Source organism: Lipophrys pholis (assembly GCF_963383615.2).
Source record: "Lipophrys pholis genome assembly, chromosome: 5".
Classification (NCBI taxonomy): domain Eukaryota; kingdom Metazoa; phylum Chordata; class Actinopteri; order Blenniiformes; family Blenniidae; genus Lipophrys; species Lipophrys pholis.
In genome coordinates this window covers 9,271,087-9,283,729 of record NC_137628.1, presented here as the reverse complement: position 1 = coordinate 9,283,729, position 12,643 = coordinate 9,271,087, and the positions used below count along the sequence as shown (strand labels likewise).

The 12,643-nt window shown below is 43.5% G+C and overlaps 1 protein-coding gene across 1 annotated transcript in view; it reads left to right on the top strand.

Annotated features, from left to right (window-relative positions):
- The window catches only part of sorcs1 (sortilin-related VPS10 domain containing receptor 1), a gene marked incomplete at its 5' end in the record, with an annotated part of 201,124 nt that extends 190,805 nt beyond the window's left edge, over positions 1-10,319 (top strand). The window contains 6 exons of the mRNA XM_080463597.1: positions 2,138-2,272; positions 5,501-5,600; positions 7,104-7,209; positions 7,967-8,124; positions 8,247-8,316; positions 10,184-10,319. Of these exons, the coding sequence (XP_080319723.1) occupies positions 2,138-2,272; positions 5,501-5,600; positions 7,104-7,209; positions 7,967-8,124; positions 8,247-8,275 (528 nt within the window). The 3' untranslated portion in view covers positions 8,276-8,316; positions 10,184-10,319. The remainder of the gene's footprint in view (positions 1-2,137; positions 2,273-5,500; positions 5,601-7,103; positions 7,210-7,966; positions 8,125-8,246; positions 8,317-10,183) is intronic.
- Positions 10,320-12,643: the final 2,324 nt, after the last annotated feature.

The following is a 12,643-nucleotide window of genomic DNA, read 5'->3' as shown; positions in this document are numbered from 1 at the left end:
CCTTTTCTGTTTCCATGTAAATGGACATTGTTTCCAAAACATTGGCAAGAAACACAAACGCAAAAAACAACGTGCTTTCTTTTGAACCGTTGCTTTTGTTAAAGGAACCTAAATCAAAACGACTTGGAGGTATGTCATCAGTTCCTGTTGTTCTCTTGACTAAATGACCAAGTCTTAACTTCCAGCTTCTTCTTCATGAACCTGGACAAACTTCACCCCAACAATTTGCCTGAAAATGACAATTTCCACGATTATGTTTCGCTGCTTTACCTACGATAAGTTAACAAGACCCTGGAACCACCCTGGAACTGGGTGACGGAAGTGGTTGGTCCCCCTCAGGGACAATAGAAATACAGTTAGAGACACTAATTAACCAAACGCGCTCTTTGGATTGTGGCGAGAAGCTACAGGACCCAATCAAAGAAAAGACCAGGCCCTGGATAAAGTTAGGCAGTGTTAAAAGCTAAATCACAGTATATCTCCGGAGTGCTTTTTTTCTTTTTTATTCATTGCAAGCAAAAAAAAGGCTAAGTTACGGAGCGAAGGAGTAAAATTCCTTGAAGAGTATCTTTTAGATTTTGCCTGAGCGTCTTTGTGTTCGCTCTGTGAGGAACTGTTGATCTGCTCAGGCTGCACTCTGCCTTTCACCCGCTGTCAGCTGGGATTGACTCCAGCCTCTGCTATTGTACTCTGGACAAAGTGTGCATAGAAGATGGATGAATGGACGCATCGATTTTGACTTCTTTTTTTTTTTTTTGGAGCGTATCTCCAGCCTCATCAGCTGCAGATTGTTCAGATGATTTTTGTCCTGCTGCCTATAAAAACATTTGGCAAAGTACTGAGAGCAGACATGAAGCGGGCGAGCATTTAAAAAGGCAGGTTCGATTAATGTGATGCTGCGGCGGATCGGCTCCTGTCTGACGCCACCGTCTGATGTCAGGAGTGAAGGCCTCATCACGCTGGAGATCACCGAGCACTGCTTGGTGATGTGAAGGCTGTAGAATTCCAAATATTCACTGCAAATGAGACGGGATACATCCTGGCAGTGTGAGCCTGCCAGTCTCGACTGTGGGCAGAGAAACAATGGTGTTACAGTCAAGCGTGCATTGAGAATTTAGCCGTTCGTGATAATGATTGATTGGAAACGTTTTTCCTCGAGCTACACATTGACAGTGACAGTTTGACAATTGGTGCTTTAAACAAAAACTCCAAAAATGCTTTAAAAAAAAAACAATAAAAAGAAAGAAAGAAATGTTTGTAGTGTGCCTGTCAGGCCACTAGTTGTTGGTATTTTTTGTAACACAAGTACCAACAAATCTGCACACATGCTCATGTTGTAAACATTCAAGCTCCTTTACTCGTTCCTTCGTGGCGAAGCTCCACCCAGTATGTAAGAAATGTGTCTCCATGTATGCAGATGATGGTGGAGTAAACTGCAGTAAATGTAAACATGAAATGCTGTTAAATTCCAAAGACTGAACAATACAAACAAACTCTGGGATTGATCTCCTTGCACATGGGCAGAGTAACTATTTTCTATGTCCATTGTTTACATGTGCAGTACTGTGTTCTACTGTGTACTGTTCTACTCTGTTCTACTGTGTTCTACTGTCGCTGTTGAAACAAGCAGCCAACATGCAGCCAATGTTAACTATTTAAATTTTTCATGACTTTTTTGTTGTTCTTTTTTTTTTTTTTTATCACTTTGTTGTATATTTTTTGTCGTTTTCCCTGATGTTGGTCTTCCTGACTTCTGATCTGTGGCCAGCAGGTATAAAATAATCAGGGCTGTCAATGAATGCAGAATTTCAGAAGTTTAATACGCCGCTCCAACTTGCAGATTAATTACAATTTACTTTCAAATCTATCTATCTTATTCGTCTTTATTGTTTTTTAACCAACATTTTACTTGCTTTTCTAATGCTTTTGACACTTTTTTCTCCTTTCTTCCATTTCACTTTGTATTCCACTGACAAACGTCCACACCTCAATCCCTCGTTTTCACTCCACCCCTTTGCTTCGTTTATCACTTTTTTCAACTTTTTGTGACGTCCAGCCGAGGTGTACAATGTCTAAATTTGCAGACGCATGCGGTGTGACCACAGTAACACATCACTTCCTCCTCTTCCCCTTGCAGGCCACGGGAGTGCGAGAGGATCAGCTCCTGGTCACCATCCTCCCAGGTTTACCCACGGCTGCGGAGTTCTTCCTGCTGCCGGACAAACAGCTGACGGAGGGGAAACCCGAGAAAAACTCAGCTCAGTTAGATCAGGTGAGACACAAACACCCAGTCTGTGAAGGTGGACTTCTTCTCCGGAAGCTTGTTGTGATTACTACTAGGGGAAAAAAAAGAAAAAAAAACTCTCCACGCCATGTTCCTCCCAGCTCCAGCAGATGTCAGTGTTAATCCACCGAAGCATGTCCGGCTCTTTTTCTCCAGCAGTCTAAATCAGGAACACGCCTCAGGAAGCTCTGCAATGGACTCATCAATAAGCCTGACAAGTATTAACAAGTTATCAGGGGGAATGACTTTTAGACTCCCTCAAGTCACGTCCTGTCGGGGGGGGAGGGTGCTGGAGCGAGGAAGGGGAGGGGGAGGGGGAAGGTGCGACGGAGGTCTGTAAGGAGCTGGAATATCCAGACAAAGAAACGTTCACGCTCGATCGGTTCCCTTAAATCAGCGACGCGTCAACATGAGGCGAATTAGCTCTCAGCCTCTCGTGGCAGATGATGACTGATAATAACGTGGGATCGGTTCTCCACGGGAAGGAAACCGATTCAATCCCCCCCCCACCCTCCCCACCACCCACTTCAATGCTCACACCTGGTTGATCGCCCAGAAAGTTCCTCTCTCCTCTCTCGCGGGCCGGCGATAAATCTTCATTCAAGGTTGGCATGTTAAGAGTGCAGAGCGAGCTGGGCTTATTAGAATGTATAATAGATTTACTGACCCTGGTATACACTGGGAAAAGGTAATTAGTCAAAGCGTGGTCTAAATTTAAACAGCTAAGAAAGGCGAGGATGAAGGACTACAGGAATTAGTCATATCACAATTAATTTGGCAAATGAGGCCGACGAGATAAATGAAGCTCCTGCAGATGGAAAAAATCTCGTCTGAAGATTGAGAACGGGGAGTTTTGTTCGGTCTCGTCACGCAGCATCGTGGATATTTGTTTTTGAGAAGCATATTAACCTTTTCCTTGGATTTAATCACAGCTGACTCTCTTCAGCATGCAGACCTCTCAGCATAACTCCGAGACTCTTTATGATGTCTCGAGAACAAACAACAAGCATTATCATGAAATTACCATCAGGATGTCTCCAGCAGACACAGACAAGAGTCAAAGTGTCCCGCGTTCCTCAGCTTCTATGTGCAGAGACACAATTTAAAAATGCATGTTTACAAAAGTAAAGAAGTTTTGGTTGAAACATCCTTGCCTTTTTTTTCTGGGATAAAAAAAAATCAGCTGGTGTGACTTGTCAGCTCTGCTTAGTTTGATTAACAAACCAAAAACAATTTAACATGAACTTCATGTGTGTTTTCCTGTTTGCTGCTGAAGCAACATTACAAACCTGAAGGGAGGGGTACATTTCTTGTCCTCTCTGGTTTTGATAGCACTAATTCATTAAGTAGTAATAATTCTAATAATCCTGAGGGAGGATTACCTTTCACCTGTGTGATCGAACATTAAATCAAGGGTGTCAAACATAAGGCCTGTGGACCAAAACTGGCCTGTACGAGGCTCCAATCCGGCTCGGCAAACGACCAAGCAAATTATAAAGTAACAGGTTTTTTTTTATAGTTTTCCTAAGGGAAGAGAACACAATACTGAGATGGAGTAGAGTTCTTTGGACATTACACTCTTTTTTAGTTTTACTTGTAGTTTTTTAGTTTGAGTTTGAGTTTTCTGAAAATATAAACATTTTCATCACGTATACATTGCGCCACAACAACGGAAAACTTTGAACATAAAGGTGATCGTGGCTCTATCCTACCACACACTCGAGATGAAATTAGGCTGAATGATGCATCTCAGCTGTAATGTGTTTGACACGCCTGAACTGAAATGTCAGGATTGACATTTGTATTTGTGCAAATTAAAGACCCGGTCTCACAGAAACTACATCTTCATCTTTCTTATCTCTATTAGCTAATTGTTCATTTATCTCATGATTTATATTTGGGGAAATATACTGTATATCTATCTATCTATCTATCTATCTATCTATCTATCTATCTATCTATCTATCTATCTATCTATCTATCTATCTAACTATCTAGATATCTAGAGAGAGAGAGAGAGAGAGAGAGAATTAGATATCTATATCTAGATATAGATATTATATATATTATTTTTATTTTATTTTTTTCAAGTAACAATTGGAGTAGTTTTATATCGATTCCCTCCTTTTTTCCTCTTTTAAAAATGGTGTCAAATGTCAGATGACATCCTGGGACTAGGGGGTGTGTCCTGATTTTACATCCAGTAGAAATGCTTGCAGGTTTAAGCCCCGCCCTCTTCTGACAAATTGCTATCTACTCTTCATTACCAGCTTCTTTTTTTTTAGATTTCAGTTTAAACTGTGACAGCTCTCTCACCGTGATTGGTTACAAAAAGTCTTCTCTGAAAAGTTTTTATCAGAAATATGGAATCTTTTCAGTGGATTTTGTACTGTTTACCTTCAGATCTGCGGTTTCTCTCAGCGTTAGATCTTCTCGGTGCAGAAGGCTGCGTGGGTTACTTCCTGCACCAGAGACATAACAGATTAAACCCAACGTGAGCAGAAGAGCTCAGAGTTCCTTGTTGACGGCAACAAGGTTCCTCATGATGCACCAGTCCTGCAATAAACACCGCCTTTACAAGGTCCACAGTTTGATGCTGCACTAAATGCTCCCGCTGCAATAAGAGTGCTGATGAAGGTCAACATGTGATGGCTTGACCTTTGTGTCCATTCGTCTTGTCCATCAGGCAATAATGTCATGACTTTATGGCGGGTTATACAGCTTAAAGTAAAGTCGTAAATTTTTCACAGCATAGGGAATTGAAAAAAGGAAACAGTTGTCAAGTATATAAACTAAACATTGTTTGCCCTCAGGTGGTCGGAGTGCGTACGCTAACGGCAAAAATCTGACGTGAAAGTAGAAATGCAGCTTCACAAATTAAAAAAAGTGAGAGAGAATAGAAACATGGAGTCGTTACTTACTCACTTTATTCTAGGTGCCTTTGTCTCTTCACCTCAGCAAACTTTTGTTTTCATGCCACACTTTTGATATGCTCTCCTCTATCTGTGCCCCGGCTGTCACTCAGCGGCGGACTAAGCAGCCAGTCAAAGCCAAACGCCTTCGGAGGTGCTGTCAAGGCCAAGGGATTTCTGGACTCACTTATTTTTCATTCTGACGTGCCGGGATTGATCGGGACTTTGAACAAACTCGCTCTAAAATGTCGGCTAATAAATGACCAAAGTTTCTCAAAATCTCCCTCCGTTTTTCTCTCGTCAGCTCTCCGAGGTTCTGCTCAGCGCCTTGAACCAGAACCTGGTCCAGTTCACGTTGCGGCCTGGAGTACAAGTCACCGTGTACGCGGCCCACTTATCAGCAGGTAAACCACCCCGAGCAACCCCGCCCCCTCCGGGGGTCTTTGTGAACACTGTAGTGAGTAGGACAGAGCATAAAGCATGTAGATGATCTAGAGACCTCGATACAGTGGACAGTCAGGTATATTTTTAATATTCTTCCTGCCCCCCGAATCAACTAACAGCCTCAATCCTGTGTCTGATTGGCTCCCACCATGTAGCGACACAGAGACATTCAGAGAGTGAGCATCGTTACAAGTATGTGTGCCTCTTCCTTTTGGGGATGCTGCTTCTGTCCTAAAGAGGCTTATAAGCTAAAGAGTAAGAGAAGTCCATACTACTGAATATTTAACTGATTCATCCAAACACAGCACAAAAGTAAGGAAATCTCTGTTTGATGCTTGATTTCTATGTTGGAACATGTTGCTCCTTTGGAATGATTTTGTGAAGCTTATTTTCCTCTTTGGAATGATGCCACATCTGGAAGGCCCGAGCAGAAATGTTGCTTTTCCTGCCATTTCCACAGAGACCAAGTCGGGGCGTATTTGAAATGCCGTGATCAAAAAGTTGAATTTGCAGTGAATCAGATCACCATTGTCGTGTAAACAGACGCCCAAAACGCAACGTTTTCTGTTTTCACTTGAAAACGGGCTGCGGTTGGTTCATCCCTCTGTTTGGGGGGGGAAACATTGACGTCACCAAAGAAAAGGTTCAGTACAAGGCTGCGGATGGATAAAGATTGTCGCTCGACGCAATACAAACAGTATCAACCCATCCTATACATCGACTTTATTCAACTCCGGTGGCGACAGAAGGTGTCCTAGAGGACGGTTGCCAATAGAGACGGATATAAAGAAGGATACTTCCATCAGTATGTGATCATGTGGTCAATACATTCATTCAGATTTACACCTAGTCAAGAAATCTGATTGATTGACTTTAAAAAAAAAAAGAAAATGTGTTTGTGAGATTATTGCAGAAAACCAAACTATCATTGGAAATAAAGTGAGATGATGGAATTGGATCCACCGAGACCTCATTGACTATGGAGGCTCTCAGTCAGGTCAGACCACTTCCTGGTCTCCATAGGCTATCCCACGTTACCAAGTGTCTGTAATTGCCACTCCATACCGTCACGCTGCTTTTATCACAACACACACGAGTTCTCTGCAGCTTCTCCCCGTTCTGACGTCACCACCTTTTGCTGCTCCTCCTGGCGTTGGGCTTTGGATGGAATGGTTGAAAAGATCCCGAACATTTTGTTGGATTGCGGCAACCTACATGTTCCAACATATGTGGCATCTTCTTAAAAGGGCAATAAGCAGGCTGTGAATTATTGCCGGGAAACGTCGGTTAAACGATCTACCAAACACCCATTTCCCTACTTTTTGTGCCATGTTTCTGATTCATATAAAAGGTGTCTTTTCTGTTCACTGCTCATTGCATGATTCAGCTGGGTGGAAATACAACCCGAGCGGTGACGCCGTACGTCTCATGCCTCCACGCCTCTTGTCTCCCTGTCTCCGCAGCGCCCCTAGTGGACACCAGCGAGAACCACAGTGGCTCTGCCATGCTAATGCTGCTATCAGTAGTGGTTGTGGGTTTAGCTGTATTTGTCATCTACAAATTCAAGAGGTAAAGTGCTCATGAAATGTCATGTCTATATAGTCGTCACGTACCGGCGCGCTGACAGCTCGGTAAACAAAAGCTGCCGGCGAGGCTGCGGAAAAGGTTGATAGCTGCCTGTCAAACGTCTGCGCTGATAGAGGGAGAACTGGCTCACACATCTGTGGGGGTCCTGTAGAAATTCTTTCATCAGGTCGTTCTTTACAGAGGAAATGTCAGTCAGTGTTGGGCTGCTATCAATATTAAGCCCTTTGAACGTCGGCAATTGACCTTTCTCAAATGTTAAATTATGTCTCCTCGCTGAGGTGCCGCACTGAGGCAAAACAACGTGAAGGGTCATGAAGATTTACAGACAAGCAGAGGCGAGATGAAACATCACATTTACACACTTTGTGCTCCCCGGCGTTCCAGCGTACAGCGATTGTCATGCAAACAATTTCAGACGGCACCGTGTTGGGGGGGGGGAGAAATTAAGTACACATGCAAATAATGATCCTAAACATTGTGCCCCCCCACTGTCTTTGGGTTACTGTTGAGTGATCAGCCATTACAATATGACCACCTGCCCATTATTGTGTAGGTCCATCGTTTTATGCCAAACAAACCTGACTTCTCGAAGCATTAGCATTAGCCTCTGGCCACTGGAGCTGTGATTAGCTTTAGCGGCACTTCACAAAGGTAACCCTGCCAGTGGCCATAATGTTATGGCTGATCCGCGTCGGCTGGTCTCTTTATCCCATTGCCTCACTGTAAATCTTTTCTCAAGGAAGATCCCAGGCCTCAACGTCTATGCGCAGATGCAGAACGAAAAAGAACAAGAAATGATGAGTCCAGCTGATCCAACAGTGGCCACGCCCAGCTCTCAGCGGGACTTGGTGCATTCTTTGGAGATTCTGGACACAGAGTTTAACTCGCGGCCCATCGGTAACTATCCTCGCTTCAAACCAGTCGTCTGTGTCTCTTTTGGTTCCGTCGCACATTTCATCTTCATCGTGTTGATGCTGCTTCATCTGTCTCATCCCGTTTTTTAATTGTGTGTTCCTCAGTGAAGTGGTCCAGTCAGCAGGAGAACTAGGCTAGACCGAGTGTGACAAACACTGCGGCTCCTTCTTGGTGGTACGATCAAAACTTTGTCTTTCACTGGGACGCCACCTGGTTTTTATCCTCGAGAACACATGGAAGAAGGGTCCTGTCTTATGTCTTGTGCAAAGCTGCTAAAATGCCTAAACTCCAGTTTTCTGGCTGGGAGTCGAGCTCCTTCAATATGGAACTAACTCAGGGGTTCTGACCAAAGGCGGGATACAGTATTTCCCACTGGGATTAACATTAGCATCAGCCCAAGCTGTCAACCTCATGTTTACCATGACATAAACTCCTGTTTGCTGGAGGAGCCTCCTCCTTAATCCTGAACTAACTCAGGCCCAGTTAGCACTAGCCTCTATCCAAAATAGCTGTAATTATAATTAGCAAGTGTAATTAGCTGTCTCCTTCCAGACCAGACTTGGGGAAGCACTGACCCATCAACCTCCTGTGGTCTACCTTCTTTGCAGAATGAGAGAAGATGGAAAGGAGACGTCAATTTACCCACAACTAAACCCAATATTGATTGAAAACATTCCATAATTATTGTAATTTTGAGAGGTGGAAATGATCACACGAGCTCCAATTCTTGTATATCCTTAAATATCTTGATACAGTTTGACCTTCTGGTAAAGAACGATTGTGGTGGCGCTGGCCATGACCGTCCCCGCCGCAGAGCATCTGGACAATGAAACCAGCGTGGATCTAAAAGCAGGTCACTTTGTGAAGTTTTCCTCTCTGAGCTGTCACACAGCGGTCAGACTTCGTCCCGGGCCCATCACAGCTGTCACTCTGTGCAGGAAGGTAATCAGATTCCTCTGAAGGGACGAGTCAAAAGTTTCAGAAAGCTGAAGTACTTTCACTTCTCGGAGAGGTAAGACAGCTGACTGATGCGTCACGTTGTACCCAAAACACACTTGCGATCGATTGAGAGGAAGTTTGTATTTGGATTACCTTCAAAAGTCAACCCTTACATGGACCTGTACCTCGGACTGTTGTCTTTACTGTTGCATCAAATCTGCAGAACAAAACAATGTTCAGCTGGTCTGAGATCTGTGACATTACTTTTTTAAATTTTTTGTAACCATTTTCATCTTCATTCATCATTTAACATATTTTAATGAGTCGCCTGTATGTCATGGTAAAGTATTTCATATTTCTATATAATGTTGATGTTATAGCAACATATGATAGTGATCATATGTTCTATGAGGTTAAAAATGCAGAATCTATTAACTTTGTGACACTTCTTGCCCAGTTTTACATACATTACATATTTGATGTAAACACAACCTTTTCCAGACAGTCGCTGATGTTATATAACTCAGTATTGGTTCTGACATACCCAGTACAGATTCATATTTTCTGTGAATCATGAAAACCTGAACGGTTCCAGAATAAAGCATTTTGTAAGTTGTCAAAGTTGCTTTAAACTTTAAACTTGCAGTCAAAGTTTAATTTAATTCCCCACCAGGGAGAACTTTTAGTGTTGGTGAACCATTAAATACTACAGTCTTCCTGTGAAAGCACCAAAAAGAAACCTTCTCTATCCTCTAGAAAAACCTGATTACTTTTAGCAGCAGTAAGTTAGTAACGATTTACTAAATCAAGTCACTAACTCAGTTCATTTAGTATATATGGTAACATTTACAGAGCCGCTTTGTTTGAGTCACTGTTGGCTTTAAAATCTGCTTGTTATTGCAGAACGTCTACTTTTCTATATTGTTTTTGGGTAAAACATGTAAAAAAAACAAAAAAATAAATACTGTACTTTCAACGTGGGTTTGCACGTTCTCCCTGTGTGGGTTTTTTAAATCCGTACACTGACCCTGTCTGAATGATAAAATCTCGTCTCCTGGACTGACGTCTGATTCTGTCCTCTCTGTCCTCTCTCCTCCTGCAGGATGTATGAAACCTCATGTACATGTGAAATTCTCCACAGAACTCCCCACGTACATCGTGTGAAAACCATGACCGGCTCATCCTGGATATTTTTCTTTCTTTTCTTTTTTTCTTTTTTTCCCCCTACCATTTTTGGGACACGATGGTTTCGAGCTTTATTACCTGTGCATGTTGGACCCTGCTGACACAAACTACTGTGCTCCGTTCGAACCAGAACAAACTGTGTACAGGTCGTTTTGTTCTCTTTCGCTTTTTTTCCTTTCGCCATACGTCCGACAGACATTGTTTAAAAAAGTCCATTTGATTTATCCGCTGTGTGGAGAGGGGAAAAAAAAAAAGGAACACGGCGGAGAAGGAGCGCCAGCATGAACTGGAGAGAAAACATGAATCAAGCAGTTTGCTTACATATCGGAGCTCAGTTTGCTGTGCTGCCAAGCGAACAGCGGTAGTGTATTATTTATTCATATGAATATACTTTTATGATATTACAGTGAATTACGCATTTACTTTGTAAATCATGAATGTCTGTTAGAAATGTGTGTATTTTAATAACATACTAAAAAGAATTATAAAATATGAATAGGGAAACTTCAGAAAGCTGATTTATGGCACAATACACGTTTTCTACTCGAGTATTTCCTTTTTTTTTGGATTTTAATTTGTTAACAGTCTGATGGGGGTTTTCTTTTTTGGGGGGGGGGGGGGGTTAATTTCAACTTTTGCTGTTAATCTAATGCTTCTGGTACTATTTATGAAACAATACCAGTTTGTAAGATGTTTTGTGCTTCGGAATAACTCTTGGAAAGGCTGCAAGCGATCCCCTAATGTCACCACGTCTTTTGGGGACTTGAGGAAGGTTTGAGCGGACGAGGAGGAGGAGGAGGAGGAAGAGGACGGGATGAATATCCCACCGTGAGGAGGCGTCCCGGGCCGGCAGGTGCTGCAGGAGGCGGCGATCAGCTCCAGGAGCCTGGCATTGAGGAGGGAGTCCAGAGAGCGAGACAGACAGGGAGCGAGAGATGGACGAGTGCGTTTCAGGGACACATTAACAGCGTCCTGTTGGAAGCGGCGAGAGGACGTCCTGAATACTTAAACGTGGCCCGTCAGGCTGCAGGCTGGATGAGCCTGCTGACACATTCGGGCAAATGGAGCCGCGGCGCCCGTCGTCATTACGGAGAAGTAGAGCGCGGGTGCTAGCAGGCTGCACGGACGGTTAGCTTGTTGGGAAGAGCGGAGAGCCGTCCGGTGCTCGGCGAGAGTGAAATCTGACACGTGGAAATGTCTGATTGATGCCTTTCAAATCTTCTGAGGGAACTTTTTTTTTTTTTCCCCAGATTTGCTTTCGTTTGAGAATGGCGGACGTACAAATCCAGAGCTGTGTCGCTTTAGAGGGAACTAACCCTCGGGGCGGTGCTGGACCGTGCGAATGTGACATTATGAAGCATTTCCAGGTGCACTGGATGCTCCATCGTTTGAGATCCCGTTTAAATGACAATGATTTCAAGTGAAAACGCAAAATTTTGCTGGGAGCCATTGAAAACACAATTTTCTAACTCCGTCGTTGTGGAGATGGTGGAAGTGCTGCTACTGCACATGTACACCACGGCATTAAGGCCTCTTCATGCTCCCTTTCTGAACCCATAAGAACAAGAAGAAAATTCGGCAGTGACGTCAGCCAGCTGCCGAAAAAAATGCTTTTTCGGCAGGAAGATAAGAAGCTTCCGAACTCGCAGGCCACGCCCCCTCACAGCAGGCCACGCCCCCTCACTGCAGCCACACGTCTGTGATGCGTCGTTTAAACTTTTCAACTGCAGTTTATTTCTCGCCACCAGTGCTTTCAGAAACACATTTCTCTGACCTTTTTCACTAATAAAAGAGTTTTTGTCCGAGCGCGATGTTGGCCCGGTATTAACTACAGGAGCTGGCAGCTGTTCGTGATGCGTTCAGGTGCATCATGTAAGCCTGCACTCCGACATTTTGACGAGCTGCGGCGCTCGTACAGTAGCGCTGTTACGAGCTAAATATGATTAAAATATGACTGATAGTCATGAGCGAACTGGAACACGCATGCGCAGCACACGGCAGTGCAGAAGTTTCGGCAGTGCGGCACCCGCATAGTTTAGCCAAGGTGGTTGGCACAGCAGAAACAAATTTGTTCGGCCAGAGGGAGCTGGCCGAAGGAAATGATGTCATTTTGTGCGGCAGGACATGCACTGCTGAACTTTCGTCTTGTTCTTATGGAGTATGAAGGGGCCTTTAGCAAGTAGTTCTTCTGCACATGCTCAGTTGGTGGACAATTAGAACAATGTTTCATGACGCCCAGTCCACATTCTCCTGGGACTTAATATATATATATATATATATATATATATATATATATATATATATATATTATAATTTTATAGTTGACAGTCAACAACCCAACTTGGTCGTCTGCCTGTTCTGCCATTGTTCAGGTTTA